Source organism: Eumetopias jubatus, unplaced genomic scaffold (assembly GCF_037043125.1).
Source record: "Eumetopias jubatus isolate StellerSeaLion01/CBP00866 unplaced genomic scaffold, mEumJub1_p1.0 scaffold_7, whole genome shotgun sequence".
NCBI lineage: Eukaryota > Metazoa > Chordata > Mammalia > Carnivora > Otariidae > Eumetopias > Eumetopias jubatus.
In genome coordinates, this window is record NW_028274813.1 from 117,852,675 (window position 1) to 117,874,450 (window position 21,776).

The window sequence follows — 21,776 nt, forward strand, 5'->3', positions numbered from 1 at the left end:
GCTGAATGGAGGCCCTGAGCTGTGGCAGCCTCCGAGGCTGGCGTGCTGGGCAGCTCCTTACCTGGATTGGCCACCGATGTGGCCGCCAGGCAAGGAGGTGCCGGCTCCCCAGTAACAGAGGTCAGCTTTGTGGGCTGGGCCCAGAGTGGGGAAGGAAGGGGGTTTCCTGGCTGGCCATTCAGGGAAGAATGGCTGACAGGTGCAGCAGGCAATGAGCGGGAAGGGGAGGCAGGTGAGGCGGGCGTGAGAGGGTCAGCCCAGGGCCTCGGCTGGGGCAGGCCCGGCAGGCAGAGGCCTCAGGACCGTGGCCCATTTGGAAGGTAGAGGCAAGCTATGGTGATGGGTCTGTCCGTCTGTCCGCATCCCTTTGGCTCGAGGGGAGCTGAGCATGGAGGTGTGGACAAGAGAGGCTTCTGGAAAGGAGCTCGATGCCTCTAGGCCCGTCCCCTCCCCCAGAGCTGGCTGCAGAGGCTCATACCTTGTACCCCACAGGTGCCTGGAGCCCCGGAGTCACCCAGCGCTGTTTCCCTCTCAGGCGCTTGGCGCTTGTAGACCACGTGGGGCTGGGCGTGGCCGGGCCGGGCCGGGACACCGTCTAGGGGCTCAATGAAGTAGTCCTCGTTGGAGAGCTGGAACACACCTTTCTGAGAAAGAGCCAGGGTCACAGGAAAGGGCCAGCACTGGGCGCTCTGCCCACCCGTCCCCAAGGCCCATCCTGCCCAGCTGAGTCCACCCCGCTCCCAGCACCCCTGACTGACCCCGAATGCACATGCTTTCCTCCCACAGGGCCTCTAACTCTGTACCCTCTGCCTGCCTTCCCTGCCATTTCACACAGCCCAAGGCTGAGCTCAGAGGCTACCAGTCTCAGGAGGATGCTGCCCCCCCCCCACCTCATCAGAAGCAGGAAATGGGGCCACGCTAAATCTAAGACGGCATCTTCCACGCAGTCCCGGATGGCTGTCGAGTCAGGCAGCCAGGCATCCAGACCATTTTCCCTCTTCTTGTCATGCCAGTCATTGTGTACTCTTGCATCCCAATCTCCCCGAGGTGATGAATCACTCCCAGGGCCGCTCTGCCCACACCCAAGCTACAGGGATGCCCACTGTCACCAGGACATCCTATCTCCTGGTCCCAGGGCCTGCCAGAGCAGGGAGGCAGGCAGGGGTGTCTCAGGCACATCCGCCAGCATTCAGAGAGGCCGGGGGGTGGGGGGGAGCTTGGGAAGTGTCTTTTGGGCAGCCCACCACCTCCAGAGGAAGCCCAGGCCTCCAACAGGAAGACAGGTTTTATCTCCCCTGCAGCTCCCTCCTTGGCCCCACATCTGCCCTTGGGCTGTGCAGGGCCAAGAGCCCGGAGCACCAGAAAATGCACCACCGGAGACTGGGTTCGAGTGAGGAACTGGGTGGCCCCAGGCAAAGTGCCCCTCTGAGCCTGTCTCATCATCTGTAAATGGGATTGGCACCCATATGCTCAGCTGCTGCACAGATTCAACAAGATTAACGGGATGAAGGAGGACAGGCTCAGGCTCTCCGAGGTCTAGATGACCTGCAGCTGTGGTGCCGGCTGTCTATCATCAGGTCCTACCCTGCTACAGCCCATGGACTTCCTGAGCACTCTGAGCTGAGGGCCCTCCTAGGAACGGTGGACAGCTGACAATGCACACGTCCCCCCACTCTTCCCACACCCCACCCGCACCTCCCAGAGTGGGGAGGGCAGAGCCGGTCACCTAACCGAGAGAAGGGGTCCCTGTGCTGCCCGGAGTGGGAGTCGCTCCGACCCAGCACCCAAATGGAGAGAGGCGACTGAGGCTGCAAGCCCTAGCCAGCATCACCTCCACCGGGAGCAGGGCGGTGGGGCCTCATCTCCCGGGAGGAAAGGTAACGGGGAGGCTGCCTGAGCCGGAGAAGAACAGCCTCGAGGGGTCCGTGGGGGAACACAGAACCGAGGCTCCCAAGGAAGGACTGCACTATGTTAGGAGTTACCCGGTCTACACAGTGATTCTCAAAGTCGGCTCTCTGCACCTGCAGCTTCCACACTGGGAAAGGGTCAGAAATGCGGGCTTAAGACCCACCCAGACCCACCCTAGCGAACTATTAACAAGGCCTGCGGGTGCTCCCGGCTCGAGTTCAAGCCTGAGGACTGCCATCCTGGGGGGCAGCACCCCCACCATACAGGCGCGAACAACGCCCCTGGCAAGTCCGACGTGGGGGGGGGGGGGCGCACTCACCAGCCCGTCGCAGGCGCTGATGGCCGCCAGGCCGCCCTCCAGCTCGGGGTCCTGCACCTCGCCGAGCAGGTGGCAGGCGGGCGCGCGGGCGCGGATGTGCGTGCGCCCCAGGCCGCCGCGCCGGCGGGTCTCGCTCACGAAGCCAGGCGCCAGCAGGTGCGCGTTGGCCGTCAGGTTGAAGCGCAGCTGGCGCCCGCGGTACTGCAGCTCGTAGAAGGCGGGCGCGGCGCGGCGTGTGGACACGTCCCGCTTGCGCAGCGCGCGCGGCCACAGCTCGTAGGACAGGAAGGAGCCCCCCGCGTCCACGCGCACCGGGTGCACGATGTCCAGCGCTGCGCGGCCGTCCACGCCGCGCCCTAAGGGGAGAAAGCCAGCGGCGACCGACAGGTGAAGGGGCAGCGGAAGAGTCCGAGGCCCAGATGCCTCCCCCAGCCCGCTTCTCTGCCCGGGGTTACCCGGATAACCTCCAACCGCCCCCCCCTCCTCCTGCCCCTGGGCCGCTTGCAGCACAGCGGCCTGAGGGAGTCATCCCAAACTGATCGATCGAGCCCCCCCCGCCCCCGGCCCCCAACCCTGCCGTGGCCACATCTCAGAAGGCAAAGCTCTGGCAATGGCCAAGGAGGCCCCGGGCAAGGTAACTCCTTAATCTCATCTCTGCTACACCTGCTTGAGTTCCTTCACCTCCTTCCCGTGCTGCTCAGAGGGCTCACTGAAGCCTCGCCTGACCACTTTATTTTCAAACGGCAGCTCCCTGTCCCTCTTAGGGGCTTTATTTCGTCCCAAAGCACATCGGACACACCCTGTGGCTTAACATTTTAACTATTTTTCTTTTTTTTTAAAGATTTTATTTATTTATTTATTTGAGAGAGAGAATGAGATAGAGAGAGAGAGACCATGAGAGGGGGGAGGGTCCGAGGGAGAAGCAGACTCCCCGCTGAGCAGGGAGCCCGATGCGGGACTCGATCCCGGGACTCCAGGATCATGACCTGAGCCGAAGGCAGTCACTTAACCAACTGAGCCATCCAGGTGCCCTTAACTATTTTTCCATTTGTCTATTTTCTCCCAGTGTAAAGCCCAGGAGGGCGAGAATCCTTAGTCTTTGCTGGAGACTTTACCCGCCAGCCTTTATCGGTCTCAGTGCTCTGGGTAGTTAAGACTTAGTGGTTCCTCAGTAAATGCTGAGTGAATCTGTAGAATGGGGATAATCACCGCTTGCACTCTTGGGGCTCTTGTGAGGATTAGTGAACTGAACCCCCACCCCCACGGCCATGCCTGGCCCGCTGACTGCACGTGTGGGCGATTGTGATTATTACGATGGATCGTATGGCCTGGTGGATTTTAAAATGTGCTCTCAGGGGCCTGAGGGTTCTGCACGTGCCTCCAGGACCCCTGGCGTGGGGAGACAGAGGAGGACCACCCAGATGCGTGGTCCCCTGCCCCAGCAGAGAAGCTCTGCTTTATTTGTTACCCCCAAGAGTTCATTTGAAGAGAAGTTTCCAGGCCTAGAAAAAATTTGCAGGCCTGCGCTCAGGCCCTTGCAGTTGGCAGAATCCCTGTCATCGTCCTCACGGAGTTCCCAGTAACACCAGACTCTTAACCTTTTTGGCCATGGACCCCTTCTCAGAATAACGTTTTGAATGCATACGGTAAGATGCAAGCAAGTGCCAGGAAATGGATTATATTGAAATACAGTCATCCAAATAATTCTGGAAGTGGGATATAGACTCAAGCGCCCCTTTATGAATGCATGAAGCAAGATCAAAGGGCAAATCTAACAACTACAGTAATTTTGCAGTAGTGATGAGCATCAGTCTGAGACAGAAAAATGTTGGTTTTCTGGCTCGGTAACAAAGTCACAGGTCTGCGAATGCTACTGCAGTTTGGTACTAATATGCATAATTGAAGGAAATGCTAACTTAGAGGTAAAAAACTTAAAGATGTGGTATCTTCCCAACGGAGTTCATGGATCCTCTAAATTTTGCCCATGTCCCTGGGGCTGGGGATTCCAGACGAGGACACCTGCGGTGAAGTCTGCAGCCTGCTTCTGAAGAAAGCAAAGGGAGGTTCAGAGATGTGCACAACTGGCCCAGAGCCACACAGCGAGAGGAACAGAGCTGAGACTGGGCTCCAAGTCTCCCACATGGCTTCAGTCTCCTTAGGAACATTGTTCTGCATTCTCAGCAGTCCGTCCCTTGCTGGGCCTGTTTCCCCATTGCAGCCATAAAGGACTTGCCCTAGATCAAGTTTTTCAAACTTCTGTAGCTACCAGACCTGGTCTTCAAAAGAAATCTTGTGTGGACACATAGACACATCAGAGCAGCGCCGCTGAGGGGGCCAGGGATCCTGGGGCTGATGCTCACATCCCATTCCCTCTCTGCTGTCCCCAGGCTCTGGAAGCAGTTAGGAAACTGGCCCGTCTGATGTTTCTCTCAGCCTGAGGTCCTGCCCTGACCAACTGGGTGTATGCCCAGCTCTCCGGAATCCCAGCTGCCCAGGACAATGACCCCTCGGGCCATAGGAATGCCTGGACGCCCTGCAAGTGTCCCGCCAGGGTCCTATCTGTGGCTGCCTGCTGGGGCTGAGAGGGCAGCCAAGCCCAGCCCGAAGCTCCATCCTGGCCAGGCTGCAGAAACCAACTCGCCTGTCTGCTGCCAAACCACATGCAGAGCCCTGTACACACCAGCGGTGTGCCCCCCGCCCCGGAGGACGTGCCCCAGTGTCCACAACTGCCCAGTGGGCAGCCCGCAGGGTGCTGTCCAAGAGCACAGTCAGTCGAGAGGCAGACAGGCGGGGTCACTCCGTGGGGTTCCGGGCAAAGCTTCCCTCTCCAAGTCTCCGGAGGACATGAGTGCAAGGACTTTCCAGACTTCTCGGGTAAGGATTTGTTGAAACCAAATTAAACCAAATTCCCAGGCCCCATCCCAGACCCACTGAATCAACGTATCCAGGAAATGGGACTGGGAAGCTGCGTTTTTTTTACCAAGAGCCCCAGGGGACTGTGATCATCAGGGAAGTCCGGAAATCCTCCATGGGAGTGAACTTGGCTGGAGGTCAGCGGTACCTGGAGAGCTCTGAAAGGCTGCAAGGGCTCAGGACCCGGCCCAGAGATGGATTCCATAGCCCCGGGGCTCTGGGGCCCCAGAATCTGTATGTTCCTAAGCCTCGCAGGGACTCTGACATGACCCTTACCGAGGCTGGCCTTTGGAAGCCAGCGGGCTGGCTGGTTTGAGGAGACTCCTCGCTCTGACGTCCTCGTGAGGGCATTCGGGGTTATGGCACTGCCTGCAGACTTGGTTTTGTCAGTTCATTGATCTTGTTTGTTCATTTTGGCTTGCAAAAATATTGAAAAAAAATCGGTTGCCTATGTTTAAAAATGACATGATCTTGTCCGAAAATGTCAATTTCCAGCTCTCCTTGAAAAGTCTTATCATCCATCCATGTCAGGCCTCAATGCCCACCTCGCAGAAGTGCCTGGCATGGAGCAGGGAGCCCCCTTGGAGAGGGTCCATACCCCCCGCCCATCCCCACTGCCCCCTATTGTGTTCCCAACTGTCCTTAAATGCAGGCTGCCCTTTAACCTCTTGTTACGCTGTCTTTCAATGACTAAAGCACCGAACTTCTGGGCGCCTGGGTGGCTCAGTTGGTTAAGCGACTGCCTTCGGCTCAGGTCATGATCCTGGAGTCCCCAGATCGAGTCCCATGTCAGGCTCCCCGCTCGGTAGGGAATCTGCTTCTCCCTCTGACTCTCTCCCCTCTCATGCTCTCTCTCACTCTCTCTCTCTCCAATAAATAAATAAAATCTTTAAAAAAAAAAAATAAAGCACCGAACTTCTAACAGAAATGGGGTAAGAAGAGATGGGCTGCCCACCATGTTTGTTCACAAGCAACACTGCCCTGGTGCATGGCATTTGCTGGGTCACCCCTGGCTACTAACTGTGAGGGAGCGTTAGGTGCGTCAAAGTCCGGGAAAATATGAGACACCATTCTTCTCCTTAAGATCGAGAAAGGGGTGTAGGGCCCTCCTGACCCTCGCGCCTAGCCCAGTGCTGAGAGGCCCTGCAGAGGGGAGGGGACACTGCCTGGATGGACAGAGGTGAAGAAAATCCTCATCAGACAGGGTGGCGTGAGCTCCTCTGACCCTGGAATGTCCTGGAGCGGACGCCACGTGATGGGCCCGGGAGATAATGCAGGTGCGGGCAACAGAAGGCGGTGAGCTTGGCCCACGCACGCGTCTTGTAAAATGAGACCGTGGCCTGGCAAAATAAGGCACTGTCAGGAACATGGGCTTGGAACACAGAAGGGTTCGGGTCCCAGCTCGGCCACCCCATAGCTGTGCGGCCCGGGCAGTCCCTTCATCACGGTGCTGAGCCTCAGTCTCCCCGCCCGCACAGAGAACCAGGGCCGTGATCGGAAGGAGCGGCACGGGATGAAGAGGCGGGAACGAGACTGCAGCTGCATCCCAAGACTCCGTTTTTAAGCATTATTTCCAGCGGTGCCCCGGGCACGGGCAATCCCCCTCAAGGCCGCTAAAGCCAGTTGAAGGGAAGGGTGTGCAGGTGCCGACCAGCCCGAAGCGCTCAGGGTCCTGAGGAACCGGAGCTGTGCGGCCCACTCCTGGGCAGGAGCAGCGTGTTCGGCGCATCGGGCGGAGGTGGGGTACAAATGTGATGGGGAAATCTGAACCACGGGGGGGGTGTGGCCCCAAGAACTCCAAACAAGTGTCCCTGCGGAGGGATCCACGTCCCTCGGGATGTGCTGTCCTGCTGAGGATCCCCACTGTAGACCTTGGGCAAACATCGCAGGACGGAAATTCAAAGTGGGTTATAAAGAAGCAGCCTATTCGGTTCAGAAATGTGACCGAAAGGCAGTTAAAAGGCACGAGTATGCGTGTGCTCTCCGGACAGCCCGGGATGAATCTCAGCTCTGCTACCCACAGCTGTTAGCCCACAGGTAAGTTACTGAACCACTCAGAGTCTATTTCTCCACCTGTAAAATGGGTACGATCATCACCATATCTGCTCCCTTCGGCTGTGTGAGTTGAATGAGCTCCCATGTAGGTGCTGACAACAGGAGACAGCATCAGCAATCGGGAGCTAAGTTAAAAGAGAAAATTAGCAAGAGAGGTTCTAAAGAATACGCCACAATTTCTTAGAAGCCTGGGCGCGGGGCCTGGCAGTGGGGATGGGCGGGGGGTATGGACCCTCTCTTTATCTCTTTATCTCTTTGCCTAATGGCTTAAAAAAGCGTTTTAATAAAAAAAGAAAAATACAAGAAGTTATCACTCTGCAATAACTTTTATGTTCTTGTTTTGCTCTGCACTAATCTTTTTTGTAACTTATATTGTTTTGCCATTAAAATATTTTATAAAGGGGATCAGGGCACCTGGGTGGCTCAGTCAGTTAAACATCTCCCTTCGGCTCAGGTCATGATCTTGGGGTCCTGGGATCGAGCCCCATGTGGGGCTCCCTGCTCAGTGGGGAGTCGGCTTCTCCCTCTCCCTCTGCCCCTCTCCCCTGCTCGTGCTCTCTCTCATGCGCACTCTCTCTCAAATAAATAAGGTCTTTTAAAAGATAAATAAAATATCTTATAAAGGGGGCTGAGTGAGTTACAAGTCAGACGTCCCTCCACTGTCTCCTAGAGCTGACCCCTGGCAGAGACTGGCTGAGACTCTCACCCCCGGAACTGCGGGCTCCAGGCTCTGTGGGTGCCGCAGGGCAGAACGAGAGTGTGGCTGCGAGCGCCAGGCAGCAAGACTCCCAGGTCAGGAGCCCTGTTCCGAACAGACTGAGCCCGGCCATACCGGGTGTTAAATACTTGGAATTTCATCCCTACGTGACAGAACTGTCACTTCACTGCTTCTACCAGAGAAATGCCAACGTGTTTACCCTCCCCTCCCTATCAGAAACCAGAGTTACAGTCCAGCCCTTCAAACGACCTGACCCCACGCTCATGCCAAAGAGGAAAAAAATAACCAGAGTGTGCGAGAGACAGGTGCTGCCCTCCTCCGGTCAGCCGGTGTGTGCCCGGCATGCACACAGGGCTCACACATGCCATTCAGCAATTAGGGTTGGGCATTACTGGGCCCCAGTCCCATCAACCCCAATAGGTCCCTTGATTAGTCACAGGAGAAAAACTCATAATACACTTTCCTAAAAGTGAGTCCAAGATATGCCCTTTTGGTCTCAAAGAAGGTAGTGTTGAGTGGGTAGAGCCCCTGGTCGAGGACTCCCAGGGCAGCCCCAAAGAAAATGACAGCTCAGCAGCTGGGACTCAGGCATCCTGAGTGGGGGCAGGTGGGGGGTCCCACACTGTGTACCTATGGGGATACCAGAACAGACATTCCCCCCGGGGGTGCGGGCAGATTAGATGGGAGAGGGTACCTGCCCTGTTTCCACTGCCAAATGACAGGTCCGAGCCACAGGACTCCCCAAGATCTCCCTAGTCTCACTGGGTCTCTGTGGGTCACTCTACCCTGTGCTAAGCAACTGACATTCAGCATCTGGATCCTCACAAGCACCCCGCGGGGGAAAATACCATTCTCCCCACTTAACTGCAGCCCTGGGGGGGGGGGCAGAGGGTTGGCCAAGCTCCTACCGGGGTCTGGCCTGCAGTGGAAGTGGAGAGGGTCCTGACTCCCCATTCCTCCCACCACTGCCAGGGGGCCTGGACCCAAGTCCGGGCTCAGGGACAGTTCCCTGGAGCAACCACTTCCTGCTGCCTCATCTCCATCACCTGGTCAGTCCTCACAGACCCGGCTCTGGGCAGTGGCAAAACAGGATTCTCGCAGTAACTAAGGGGCCCAACCTGGCAGGGTACAGCCTAACCCCTGGATCCTGAAAGAACTTTCTATCACCTGCCTTGCAGGGCTGTTGCAGAGATGATGAGAAATAAGAACGCATTAAATATTTGCTCCTCTCCACCCTGTCCACACTGCTGCTAGAGGGAACCTCCCTAAAACCCCATGAGCATCCATGAGCTACGCCCCTCAATGGCTCCCCAAAACCTCTAAGATCTGGTTTAAATGCCTCCTACACTACGGCCTCGGACGCTTTTCTAATCAGTCCCTGCACTGGGGAGGCAGGAGTCCTCCATCCTCAGCACGCAGGCCTAAGGAGGCCCACGCCCCGCCGCACGGACGCCCCCACCCCCTGCAGCCCACCCGGAGTTCATCCATCCCGCGTCCCTCCGGGCTCTGGCTTCTCCTTCCCTACAAAGCCTTCCCGACCGCTTCGCCCGCATGGCTCTCCCGGCTATCCGACCGGCCCCCATCAGATCAGGGGCTCCCTGGGCGCGGGGCCTGGGGTCTCCTAGACCCTCAGCTCCTAAACTCCCAGGCCGGCTGCCTCGGACGCGCCTGGAGCTCCGCGGCCGAGGAAGGACCTGGCCGCGGGCCAGAGGCTCGTCGGAGGCCGGCCGGGCGGGGCAGGGAGAGCCGAGCCCAGGGTCGGGAGAGAAGCTCCCCTCCGCTGCGCTCGGGCGTCTGCACACTCGGTTGAAGGGAGGCAGGAAGTGATAGGGGCGCGCGAGTCGGGCCCCCGCGCCACCGACCGCCCGCCGCAGCCCGGAGCTGTGACCCCACGCCCCGGCCCGCTGCGTCCCGGCGGGCTGCTCTGCGGACCAGGCGCCGACGAGGCTCGACATCGAGCCCTGGGCGAGCGGACCAGAACCGGAGGGGCCCCACGCCGTACGCCCGAGGGCGGAGGGGCTGCCTCGAGGCACAGGCAGGGGGCCGCCGGGTGCGCGGCTTCGCCCCCCGGCCCTACCCGGTCCCAAGCCCGCGGGGAACGCGGGGGGCGCGCGGGGCCGGCCGGCGGGGAGGGGCGGCCACCCACCTGGTGCGGGTCCGGGGTCGCCGGGCGCCAGGGCGCAGAGCAGCAGGATCAGGGGGCGCAGCCGTGCGGGGCTGCGGGGGCTGCGGGCGCTCAGGCGGCCGGGCATGGCCGGGGCGGGCGGCGCCGGGGTGGGGGGGAGAACCCCGCGCGCGCGCTCTCGTCCGTCCCGTCCGCTCGCTGTCCGGTCCGGGTCCGGCTCAGGACATGCCCGGCCCGCGCGCAGCTCCGGCGTCGGGACCCGGCCTGCGGCAACAAAGGCTGCACGGCCCGCCCCCTCGGCGGCGCAGGAGGCTCCAGGGACCGAGAGCCCGACGGCGAGAAAGAAAGAAAGAAAGAAAGAAAGAAAGAGAGAGAGAGAGAGGAGAGGAGTGAGGGAAGGCGGGAGGGGGCCGCGCGGCTGAGCCGCGCCGCCCCGCCCCTCCCGCAGCCCCGCCCCTCCCGGCCCGGCCCCGCCCCCTCAGCCCCGCGGGCCCCGCCGGCCGCTGTTTGGAGGCGGGCCCGGGCCGGACGCGCGCGGCGCCCCCCGACGGCCCCGACCGGCCGCCCGGCCGCGGGCGCCCTCTGGCGGCGGAGCCGAGCCGGGCCTCGGGCCGCGACCCTCCAAGGCCCCCTTAGAAGCCGGAATTTCCGGAATGTCGGCTTTCCCCGAACAGGCCGGGCCCCCTAGGAAAAGGGGTCCGGAGGCCTCCCGGGGACCCTCAGGTGGACCCTGCTCCAAAGCCGGCTCAGGAGAGAGGCCTGGCCGGTGGGCGGCGGCTCCCACGCAAGGCGGGTCCCACAGCCTTAGTGTCCAGTCTCCGTCCTGCTTGGCCGTTGGGTTAGCGCGGGCCGAAGCGGGGTCCCGCGGGCGCAGGCCCGGCCATCTGTCCTCGGTGGCCGCCGCGCTTCCTCCTGTGCTCGCAGGAGCCTGCTCCCAGGACACTCCTGCCTTCGCTCACCCTGGCCCGGCGCAGGGACCTCCTCGAGTTCGCCGGGCTCGGCAGTGGTCAGCTTCCCGGCCCTGCCCTCTGAGGCCCGCACACCTCCTTTGCTGAGACCTCCCCGGCACCTCATTCCTGGAAGCTCGCTCCCGGCTCCTGCTGTCCTCCTGGGACTCCGGGAGCCCTGGCCACTCAGTCTCTTGACGTCCTCAATTCCAGAGACCTTTCATCCCACCTCTGCCACCAACCCCCATGGCCAGAGCCTGGGCTGTGTCATCCCCAACTGCCCCGCGCCTGAAACCTGAGGACCAGGTGCCCGACCTTCAGAGCTGACACCCTCCCCAGCCCACCCTCCTCATCCAGTTGTGTGTGTTCCTCCTCTGGTCCGGAGTCACCTTCTTCCTCTGCCCCTCCTAGCTACATTTCACTGCTTGACCCCTGGCTCCCACCCAGCCACCTTCCATCCTCCCCCCATGCAGGGACAATGCACGCCACCACATCCAGCCACACACACCTCTCCTGGCGCACCAAGCACCTGTGACCGGCACCCAGCAGTTTGAGACAAAGGCTTCCACCCGGCCCCTCCGCTCGCCTTCTCAGTCCCGCTTCTCCAGCGCGTGTCTGGACCTCTCCCCTCCTGTTGGTTCCCCAGGCTCACCCCTCCTCCAGCCTCCGTGTTGGTGCATGAGCCCCTGGACCCTGCTCAGTCCTCATCTTGACCTGCCCTGAGCATTCTAGAGATGCCCCCCCGCCCCACTCCTGCACTCCACCCTCCTCGGCCTGGCCCGTCGCCTCCTCACCCTGCAGGTGTAGCGAACGACACGGACACAGTGTCCGTTGTCAGGGGCCCTCACTCGGGAAAAGGACCCCAGACCACAGGCACAGCGACAGACCTCGAAACAAGACCCACGGCTGAGAGGGGCTGCAGGGGAATAAAGCTGGGAGACCGGAGGGGTGGTCAGGGAGGGCACCTGAAGGCCCTTTGAGTGGAGCCGCCGGAGTGATGAGGGCCAGCCATGTGCTGTGAAGGCAAAAGGTGGGCGTAGACCTGGTACACCCGAGATTTGTCCTTGCAGACGCTGAACGTGTCCGCGCTCGCGGGCAGTCTCCCTTCCCCTTCTCAGGGCTCCCAGAGCACCTGTTGCCCCGCCAGTCAAGGCACCCATCACACGGAGGGCCTGTGGTCTGTTGGTGGGTCTGCGACCCCACCCACCGTGAGAGGCAGCGTCGGGTCTACTTGCCTTCGTGATCCAGCCCCCAGCACAGTACATCCAAGAGACAAGAGGATCGGGCGAGGGGACACACAGCCCTCCCCGGCCAACTCCACAACCTGCGACCCTCGCGCCTGTGGCCAGCCGCCAAGGCCCACACCGATCCGAGGCCTCTCTGAGAGAGTGTGTGTTTGCAGGCTCACCTGCTTCCGCTCCAGTCCCAGGTCCTGACCTTCATCCCGTGTGCACCTCCTCGCAAACCAGACTGGACAGCTCGGGGTACGAAGGCATGCTGAGCTCCGTGCTGCCCTTGGGACGTGCGTAGTAACCCAGCCAGAAAAACAAGGCCGACTCCAAATTTGGGGAGCAAAGAGTACATTTTGAACAAAGCAAGAGAGATGATATTTCAGCATGTTTGATGTAATTGTTCGGAATGTCCAATTAGAGTCCCCCTCCCAAACCTTGACAGATTATTTTGTTTTAAATGATCACCGTGCCACGTAGCCCAACATCCCCAGTGAGATTTATCTTAGCTAAAATGTGACCAGAAACTCATCAAACTACGTCGGAGACTACAAGTATTCTCCTTCTATATACCCATGCATATAGTGATCAGTTGCTTAAAAGGTAGCAAGCAGAACAGAGCGTTGTCTATTTAAGATTACAAACGAATAGGTAACAATAAAATGAGGCACACAATTTTTTTAAATTTAATAAAAACTCTGGGCCTCAACCGTTGTATCCAACTAACGGAGACGCTGATCCCCACTTCCCACTTCACGGGTTTTCTCGGGCGGTCGTTCTCAGCCAGGGGTGATTTCACCTCCGTGGAATTTTGCAATGTCTGGAGACATTTTTGGTTGTCACAGCCAAGGGGGAGGTGCCACAGGCATCCGGTGGGTAGAGGCCAGGGATGCCGCCGAACCTCCCACAGCGCACGGGCAGCCCCACTGCAAGGGATTATCCAGCGCGAACGTCTCTAGGGCCCAGGTTGAAAATCTCTGGTTAGTGGACTAAATCGTTTGAAGGCACGTGTGGCAAACCAAAAGCCTTATGTTCTAGTGTTTGGTTTTAGTTTGCGTTTTTGGGGTCAGGCAAGCACAGGGTAAACATTCAACCTTTACACACAGTGAAAAGTAACTCTTCCTCCCAAAGCGGGTCGTCCCTGGCCCCTCGGTGCTCCTCCCCAGGGGCCGTTTCTGCCTCAGGTTCTCACGAATCCTCCCAGGACGGCACACATCCACTCTATCTGTACTTGGCTTTTTTCACTTAACAGCGTAGCTTGGAGATGGCTCCACATCCTTGCTTGTGGATCCATCACAGCATTTAACGGCTCCTTAGCATGGGATGCACACACCGGATCGTGACCTGCAAGAGGGGAGGAAACCTTTGTTTTACCCACTGATGTACTCTAAGCAGCCGGCTCTTGCTGTGACCATCCTCCATGCATGAGGGTGAGTCCAGCTGGGGGATCAGGTCCAGCACCGGGCTTGCTGTCCCGGGCGTGTGTGTTTGTAACTTTGACAGAGAGATAGGTATCGCCAAATTGAAGGCACTTCTTTTGGTGGGTCTCCCCCACCCCAGTACATTGCAAGAGTTGCAAAAGTAATTCTAAATTCCAGTGTAGGGGGCAGATTGCTAAACAAGGATACCCCAAAAGCCCCCTCCGTGGGACAGGCACTGAGTGTTCTCAATTTGTCGCCATCTCGGAAGCACGGCACCTTCCCTGGCAACCACCCAGGCCTTGGGAGGGTGGCCTGCCCCATGCCGAGAGGGACAACTGCACGGGAGTCCCAGCGGCTACCCACCCGCGGAGTCCTGAGCCATCGGCCGGCTGCTGCCTGGCCAGCAGCCCCCTGGGCAGTGAGAACAGTGATTAGACAGGTCAAATGTGACATCGAACGTGCACCGAGTCCCATGCGCTGGCCCAACGCCCCACCTGCAATGTCTCGAGTGTCCTGCTCCCAAGGTGAAGTAGAGGTCATCACTATCCTCGGCATACCAGTGGAGAACTGCAGTGCCCCCAGGCCACGTCATCTGCCGAAGGCCCCCGATGTGGGGGTGTCAGGGCCCGGCCGGGCCTGCCTGCAGCACCTGGGTCCCTGGCCGCTGCGCGCCTTGTCCCCCCAGATGGCCAGTTTGGACTGCTGTCATCAAAGGGGCCATTGTGTTGTGGCTCCTCCTTCTGGAGCTGTTTCCTTGGGCAGCTAGATGCGTGGGAAATAGGCCCCTTCCCCTTCACCAGGGATTCGCGGGGGCTTCCGTTCACGAGCGTCTGGCAAGTGCCGGGGGCCGAGGGCCAGACTGAGTCCAGAGGGACCCTGGTGATGGCGCCGCTGTCCCCTGCAGTCCCTCTGGCCTCCACCCCAAGCCCAGCAGCCCCCAGAGGACCGGGGCTGGTCTCACGGGCCGGCACCCACCAGGACCGGGGTGGGGGGGGGAAGACTGTTGCCTGCGAATCCCAGCAGCTCTGCCCGTGAGCCATGTACCTAGCCTGAGCCTGGCACGAACCTGGCCCCCCAGCCCCGCTCCCGCCTCTTGCGGCCTGTGCACTCCAGCCGCTCATCACCTCCGCTGCTTTCCTTCTCTGTCCTGCCCTTCAGCAACGGGTGTCCCATATCCCTGTGTCTGGAAATAATTTGAAAACTTCTTAGGCTTTTCTGTTGCATTTACTGAGGGCCTAGGAGCTCTTTCTGCTCATTTATCCTTCAACATTTTTCCCCATGAATTTTGTTAACTTTTGTAAAGAAAACACTTGTTTCAACATTTATTTTTTTTAAATATTTTATTTATTTATTCATGAGAGACAGAGAGAGAGAGAGGCAGAGGGAGAAGCAGGCTTCCCACCGAGCAGGGAGCCCGATGTGGGGCTCGATCCCAGGACCCTGGGATCATGACCCGAGTGGAAGGCAGACGCTTAACCGACCGAGCCACCCAGGCGCCCCTTGTTTCAACATTTAAAGACCAGAATCTTGGAGCTCCTGGCTGGCTTAGTCGGGGGAGCATGTGACTCTGGATCTCGGGGTCATGAGTTCGAGCCCCACGCTGGGGCTTAACAATAAGATCTTTAAAAGAAGAAAAAAAAGAAAAACAGAATCTTCGCTGGTAATAAAATCCTGGATAAAATAGATTACATGGGCTGTTTTTCTTTTTCTTTTTTTAATCAATAGATTGTTTCTCTCCTTGATTCACCCGACGAAAATTCACGTGTGCTGCCTGCAGTGGAGCTGAGTTGAATGAAAACAGCACGAGCCTTATTATGAAATTACTCTCACCAACATTAAAAATGGACCTGGTTATATAATTTGGGGGTTGGGAAGAATACTTTAAAGATGAAATCAACAGCAAAATCTGTAGGGGAAAAAAAGTTAATAGATGTGCCTACATCAAAAGCAAAACTTCTTCCTATTACAATGCTCCATAAATCCAACATCCAAAAACCAGGAGACCTGGAAAGACCAGAGGGAACAGAGAAGCCCATCAAGCAAGAGGATGCATCTCAGACGGAAGCACCGAAATTTCCAGACTGGAAGAGTTTACTGGCATCCAGCACAATGGAGAGAAAGCAAACAGACCCACACAGGAACACAGCCTCCTCGCATCTTTACGTGCCAACACTCAGCTACTCGGGTACTCGAGAAAAGTCACGCCAGGAGTTTCCAGAGCAGGGGTAATGGTCACCAAGCCCATGGTCGGAAATGCGCAGGATTCTCTCCGGTAACTCCATGAGCAAGAGGCCCGCAGAGCCCTGCTTTCAAAGTTCCCAGGAAAATGGTTTCTGACGTAGAGTTCAGTTCTTGGACTCTCGATCCTGTTGCTAGGATATGAAACATAACGAAAGAGATAACCCCAAATCTGAGTGCAAGGGGGTGGGGGGGTTGCTCCTCTGAAAAGTGGGCGAATGTTTTGGGAAGACCCTGGAGACCCGCCTGGAGCCAGAGTGGATCACACAGGAGGCTCGGGGATGGCTGACACCTGGAGCTCTGGCCACTGGGTGCCCAGGGACAGCAGGCCCCCTGTGTACCCTGCGTGGGCCCTGCACCCCCCCAGTCCCACCACCCCGTTTACAGCGGCTCGCTCCTGGTAGAATACGAGTCCCCTTATTCCTGAGCTAACATTGGCTCCTGTACATGGCGGATGCTTTACCGGAATTTTCTAGTTAACCCTCGAGCAGCCTGCGAGGTGAGAGTTACTATCCAGTTCGCAGGCGAGAGAAATAGACCTTAAGTCACTGGCGTGAGGTCACACAGTAACTGACAGAGCAGGACCCAGAGCGGATCTGCGCGCACCCCACCCCGGTGCCAGGCTCCGACCGTCCCACCTCCGAGTTCCGAGAACACACACCGGGTGATGCTCATCCTCACCGGGGAGGAAGGGAGTGCCGGTCCAGGCACCCATGAAGCACTTTGGCACCTGTCAAATTTGCAAAAGTGTTTGTCTTTTGGTGTTTAATTTGCGTATCTATCCAAGTAATACATGTTCAAGGTTTAAAGAGGCAAATGGTGCTCCACGGAAGCTGGAAAGACGCAGAACCCGCCCCGACCTCCCCACCACACACGCCCATGGCAGGTTCTGTGGGGGGAGGGGACGCAGCTCCAAGGGGGCTCCTGAGCCAGGCCCGTCCCCACCGTGGCCCCACTGTCCCCTGCTTCCCGGACCCTGCGAATCCTGGGGGCTGTCCAGGACCGCTGGGCACACCCTCTCTGCGATCTTCCCAGCACCACAGAGCGCGGTGCGCCGGGAGGGCCGGGGGGCCTTGGCGGGGACTGTGAGGCAGGAGCCCAGAATAGCGCGGCCCGGTGACTCAGCCACCTGTAATCTCTCTGTGGGGGAATTATCCCACCGGGAAAAACACTGGCCACATCACTGGTGAAAAATGATCTATGGAAGTGTTATTTTTCCACTGTCCTAACAATAGCCAAGAGATTGTTTTTAGAAAAGAAAACTAAATGTCCCCAACCTGCGACCCTCTCCCACACATGACTGCTTCCTCTTGGGTGGGTCCCGAGCGCAGGTCCTTGGCGATGCCATCAGAGCCACACGGGGTAGACGGGAGGCACCTCAGTTCCCTCCCGTGTCAATGGGGCCCTGCCCCCCACCTCTCAGGGGGCCGTAGGGGTTGGAGGAGCCGATTCTTGTGACAGTCCTGGCCCTGGGCCTGGACACAGGGGGTGCTCAGCCACGGAGAGGGACAGTGTCCCCTCCCCCGGCCTCAGCACGGCTCCCTCCCCTGGCTCCATCCACCCTCCCGCCTTCTCTAGGCCATCCCCCCATCCTAGTGAATGCACTTTCCAGCCCATGTCCCCCACGGCCCCTCCAGCTCTGCCTGCCCGGGGCCCACAGGGGGTCTCCTCACAGCCACGGCCCACCCCACAAGGTGTGCTCACAAGTGCTGAGTCCTGCAGGCCCAGTGCAGAGCTCGGCCCTCCCGCTCCACCCCACGACCTCTGCCCCCAGCACTGTGTGTCCCCCACTGAGTTCCTCCTTCTCTGTGCTCCCCTATGCCCCTTGAGCTCCTGGGGTAGGACTGATGCTGGTCCAGCTCTGTCTCCATCACAGCGGTCCCCAAATGCTGGGCCTAGAATAGAATGGGCAATGTCCTGCAGGCTTTCAGGCCACGGTCCTTCACCAACCCCCTCCATGTGTCATGCTTTGCTTCTTGATGTGGGTGCTGGTTACATGGGTGTGTTTGGTCTGTGAAAATCCATCATCCATACACTTATGACACATGGGCATGTGTGTGGATATTACATTTTACTTAAAAGGTTTTTTTAAATCCTAGGGTGATGAGAGGGAGACTTGAGGTGGGGTGGAGTTGGGGATATAGGTAGAGTGGTCAGGGAGGACTTCTTGGAGGAGGCAACATTTGATCTGAGACCTGTGGGGTAAGAAGGAGCCAGTCTTGGAGCAAACTGGGGAAAGCATTCCAAGCAGAGGGTCTGGCAAGTACAAAGACCCCCGAGGCAAACAAAGGTTTCGTGCTCTGGAGGGAGGCCCAGGCCCCGTAGGTGGATCCCAGCGCTGAGTGGGTGGGGTTAGAGGACTGACTGGTCAGAGAGCAGGCACCAGATCAGGCAGGGCCTGTGGCCAGGTGAGGAGTGAGGATCTTACTCTAAATGGGACAGGAGGTCACGGCGGGTTTTGGTCAGGGGCGCGCTGTGATCTGACTCTCCTTCTGAATGTGGAGGACCTGGGCTGAAGCACCCAACAAGTCATACATGAGTGAACGAAGGCAGCGGGTGCACAGAGAGCTCTTAGAGTATGAGAACTCAGAGACCATTTTACAGAGGAGGAAGCAGGGACTAGAGAGGACTTGCCCCAAATCACACAGCATGTTAGTGGCCAGAGCACAGAGACTAAAAACCCAGGCCACCTGATGCACAGGGACACCTCCCACCAGACGAAGAAATCCCTAGGCCCCAGGGTTGAAAGTATGCTCTAATTTTGCAAACTTCCTATCAGATTACTAGTTCATCCAGGGTCCAGCCCAGACTAGAGCTGAGTAACTGGGTTAATTTACCCCTTTCTGGTCACTGGGCAGAGAACCCCACATGTTGCTGATTCTCCTTCTCCTGGGCAAGGGAGGCAGAGGCCTGGGAGCAGGTCTGGCTGTGGGGACTGATGGCGGTCAGGAGGCGTGGGGAAGACCTGGCCCCTGGGGACCACCTCCCAGCTCCTGGTGGCATGCCCTGCCATTGTTCCTGATGAAGGCGGGAAAGAAGGAAAGAGCTAGGGCCAGTGGGGGGCTGTCCACCACAGAGAGGAACCTGGGAACAATGAGAAGGAGGAGGAAGGGGGGAGGGGGAGGAGGGGGAGGGGAGGGGAGGAAGGGAAGAAGGAGCAAGGCTCCCCAGCAGCCAGAGCCAAGGCCTTGCCCCCATTTGCTGGGCTAATTCTCCCATGACCCTGGCAAGGGGTTATCATCATCTTCCTTTAGGCGAGGTTGATGGGTCAGCCCCAGGACACACGGCTGGTAAGTGACATAAAGGGGACTATGGTCTCCTCCTCCCCGGGGGGCCCTCCGGTCCTTCAGCCCATCCCACGTTCCTGGAGATTCACCGTATTTCCCTGTTTTGTTTTACCTGCTGCCCATTCCCTGCACGAGCTCGTCTGCTGTCTCACCCCCAGCAGAAGACACGGCCCCCGTGCGCGGCTGCACCCCTAGTGCCCAGCAGAGCGCCGGCTGCACACGAGGTGTGCGCGAACTACCCGGGGACGCGAAGAAGGGGGTAGTTGAGGGAAGGCTTTCTGAGGGGTGGCATTCGAGCCGCGGCCCGGGTGCTGAGGAGGAGCCAGCCGCGGGAAGATCAGAGGCAGGTCCGGCCCGTGCGCCTGCAGGAAAGTGAGGCAGGTTCACAGAGGTCGGAGACAAGGTCCAGGCGGTGGGCAGGCAGACGCTGGCGCACGCTGGGCTCGCTCGGGGCACCTTCACAGATACCGGGCCTTAGCCTCTACCCCAGACCTCCGGGGTACGGCGTTCGCCTATGGGTTTTGTTTTAAAGCCCCTGTTGAGGGTCTGCCTCGGTCGTGAAGCCCGGTAGGCCACAGCAGGAAATCTGATTTTATTCCAACTGCGCGAGGAAGCCACTGGAGGGCGTTAGGCCAACGGAGTATTGTGAACAGCGCAAAGCTGCCTCCTCTGAGAAGGCTTCCAGGCTTTCCCTGGTATGGGGCCCCTACTCCGAGTACGTTCAGCAGGGCGCCGCCCGCGGGTCACCCGTCGGCTTCTCCTCCCCGGGCTGCCCCGGCTTAGTCGCCTCTCAGTGTCCAGCCCAGGTGCGGCAGCCCTGCCGGCCTTGGGAACCAGGTCCCGGACACGTGAACAGGCCAAAACGGGGTTGGGGACGAGGGGTGCACACCGCTGCCGCGCGGGGGAAGCATCTTTATCAGGCAAGGGGGCTTCGAGGGCGCGGGGCTAGAGGCGGCTGGCCCGGCCTCGCGCAGCGGGACGCGGGGTACCCGCCAGACTGTTCCCCTGCCCCGAGGCCCAGATCCCGAGGAAGCTCGGAGAGACGGCCAATAGAAGCACGGCCTGGAGGCCCTGGGGCGGGGCTCGGCTGCGGCCGGCCAATCAACTCTCCGAACGTGCTGCCGCGCGGCGCCGCAGGCCGGCCTCCCCCGGCCAGAGGGCGCGGCGGGCGCAGCGGGCCCTGGAGCGGGCGGAGGGGGCGCGGACCCCAGAGTGGGCGGAGCGGACGGAGGGGGTGGAGCAGGCCCTGGAGACGGCGGAGGGGGCGGGGACCCCAGAGTGGGCGGAGCGGCCGGAGGGGGTGGGCAGAGGGGGCAGAGCGAACCCCGGAGCGGGCGCAGCGAGCCCCGGAGCGAGCGGGCGGACGGGGCGCGGACCCCATGGGGGGCGGAGCGGCCGGAGGGGGCGGGCAGAGGGGGCGGAGCGAACCCCGGAGCGGGCGCCGCGGGCTGAGCGGGCGCTGTGGGGAGCGAGGCCTGGAGCGGGCGGACCGGGCGGGGACCCCAGAGGGGGCGGAGCGGACGGAGGGGGCAGGGCAGAAGGAGGGGGCGGGAAGAGCGGGCGGATGGGGCGCGGACCGGGGAGTGGGCGGAGTGGGCGGAGTGAACCCCGAAGTGGGCGGAGCGAACCCCGGACCGGGCGCAGCGGGCGCAGCGGACCCTGGAGTGGGCGGACGGGGTGCGGACCCCAGAGGGGACGGAGCGGACGGAGAGAGCCGGCAGAGGGGGCGGAGCGGGGCGGATCCCGGAGCGGGTGCGGCGGGAGCAGCGGGCACTGGAGAAGGCGGAGGGGGCGCGGACCCCAGAAGGGGCGGGGCGGGTGCAATGGGAGGGGTCCCCGCCGTCTAGGCGGCCTAGGGCGGCGGACCGAGAGTGCCCAGCGGCGCCCCGCAACCGCGACGACCCGCAGGAACCGTCCCGGCCGTGCGCACCGCGGGGCGGGTCCCGGCGCCGCTCTAGCCGCGTGCTGCCCGACCGCATGCCCCTCAGCCTCGTGGCCACCGCCCTGCAGGAGGTGCGGACGCTGCCCGTCTACACTGTGAGCGTGTGCGCGATCGCAGTTGGGCCTTCGGGGCGCCGCGCGAGGGGGTGCGGACGCTCACACGCCCTCCACCCGCGTCGGCGGCGTCTTCCCCGGGCTGCCCCCTGTTCCCGGCTGCCAGGCCAGCGTGCGGGGCTGTCGCCTGTGCCCGCCGCGCTTCCCCGCCCGCCGCCCCGGGCCCGCTGGCCGGCCCTCCGCCGTCCGCAGGTGTTCGCCGCCTCCTTCGTGCTGCCGTGGGCCACGCTGGGCACCTGCTGCTGCTGCCCCTGTCCCGGCCTGTGTGCTACCGGCGCTCAGACTCTGCTGGCGGCCCGGCGGAGCCCCCACGTTCTGGGGGTGCTGACCAAGCTGGCAGCGGAGCCAGCTCCGTCTGCTCTGCTCACTCCAGCAGCTGCCCCAGCCCGCTGCCCTGCTGCGTGCGGCGCCCCGAATTCCGCCAGAGCGGAGGAGATCCGTGCGGCCCCAGCAGCCGCAACGCTGGCCAGGCCTGAACCCCAAGAAGCGGGGTTCTCAGTAAGGACCGCTCCCTCCATGTCAGTACTGGGAGCGATGGGGCAGAGTGGGTCGCTTGCGGGA

The 21,776-nt window shown here is 60.3% G+C and overlaps 1 protein-coding gene across 1 annotated transcript in view; it reads right to left on the reverse strand.

Moving 5' to 3' along the window:
* ADAMTS7 (ADAM metallopeptidase with thrombospondin type 1 motif 7) overlaps positions 1-11,112 on the reverse strand; it is a 44,918-nt gene extending 33,806 nt beyond the window's left edge. Inside the window, exons 1-6 of the mRNA XM_028093836.2 lie at positions 10,998-11,112; positions 10,597-10,722; positions 10,060-10,302; positions 9,776-9,874; positions 2,228-2,583; positions 479-644 (exon numbers count right to left, since the gene is read on the reverse strand). Of these exons, the coding sequence (XP_027949637.1) occupies positions 479-644; positions 2,228-2,583; positions 9,776-9,874; positions 10,060-10,302; positions 10,597-10,722; positions 10,998-11,112 (1,105 nt within the window). The remainder of the gene's footprint in view (positions 1-478; positions 645-2,227; positions 2,584-9,775; positions 9,875-10,059; positions 10,303-10,596; positions 10,723-10,997) is intronic.
* Positions 11,113-21,776: the final 10,664 nt, after the last annotated feature.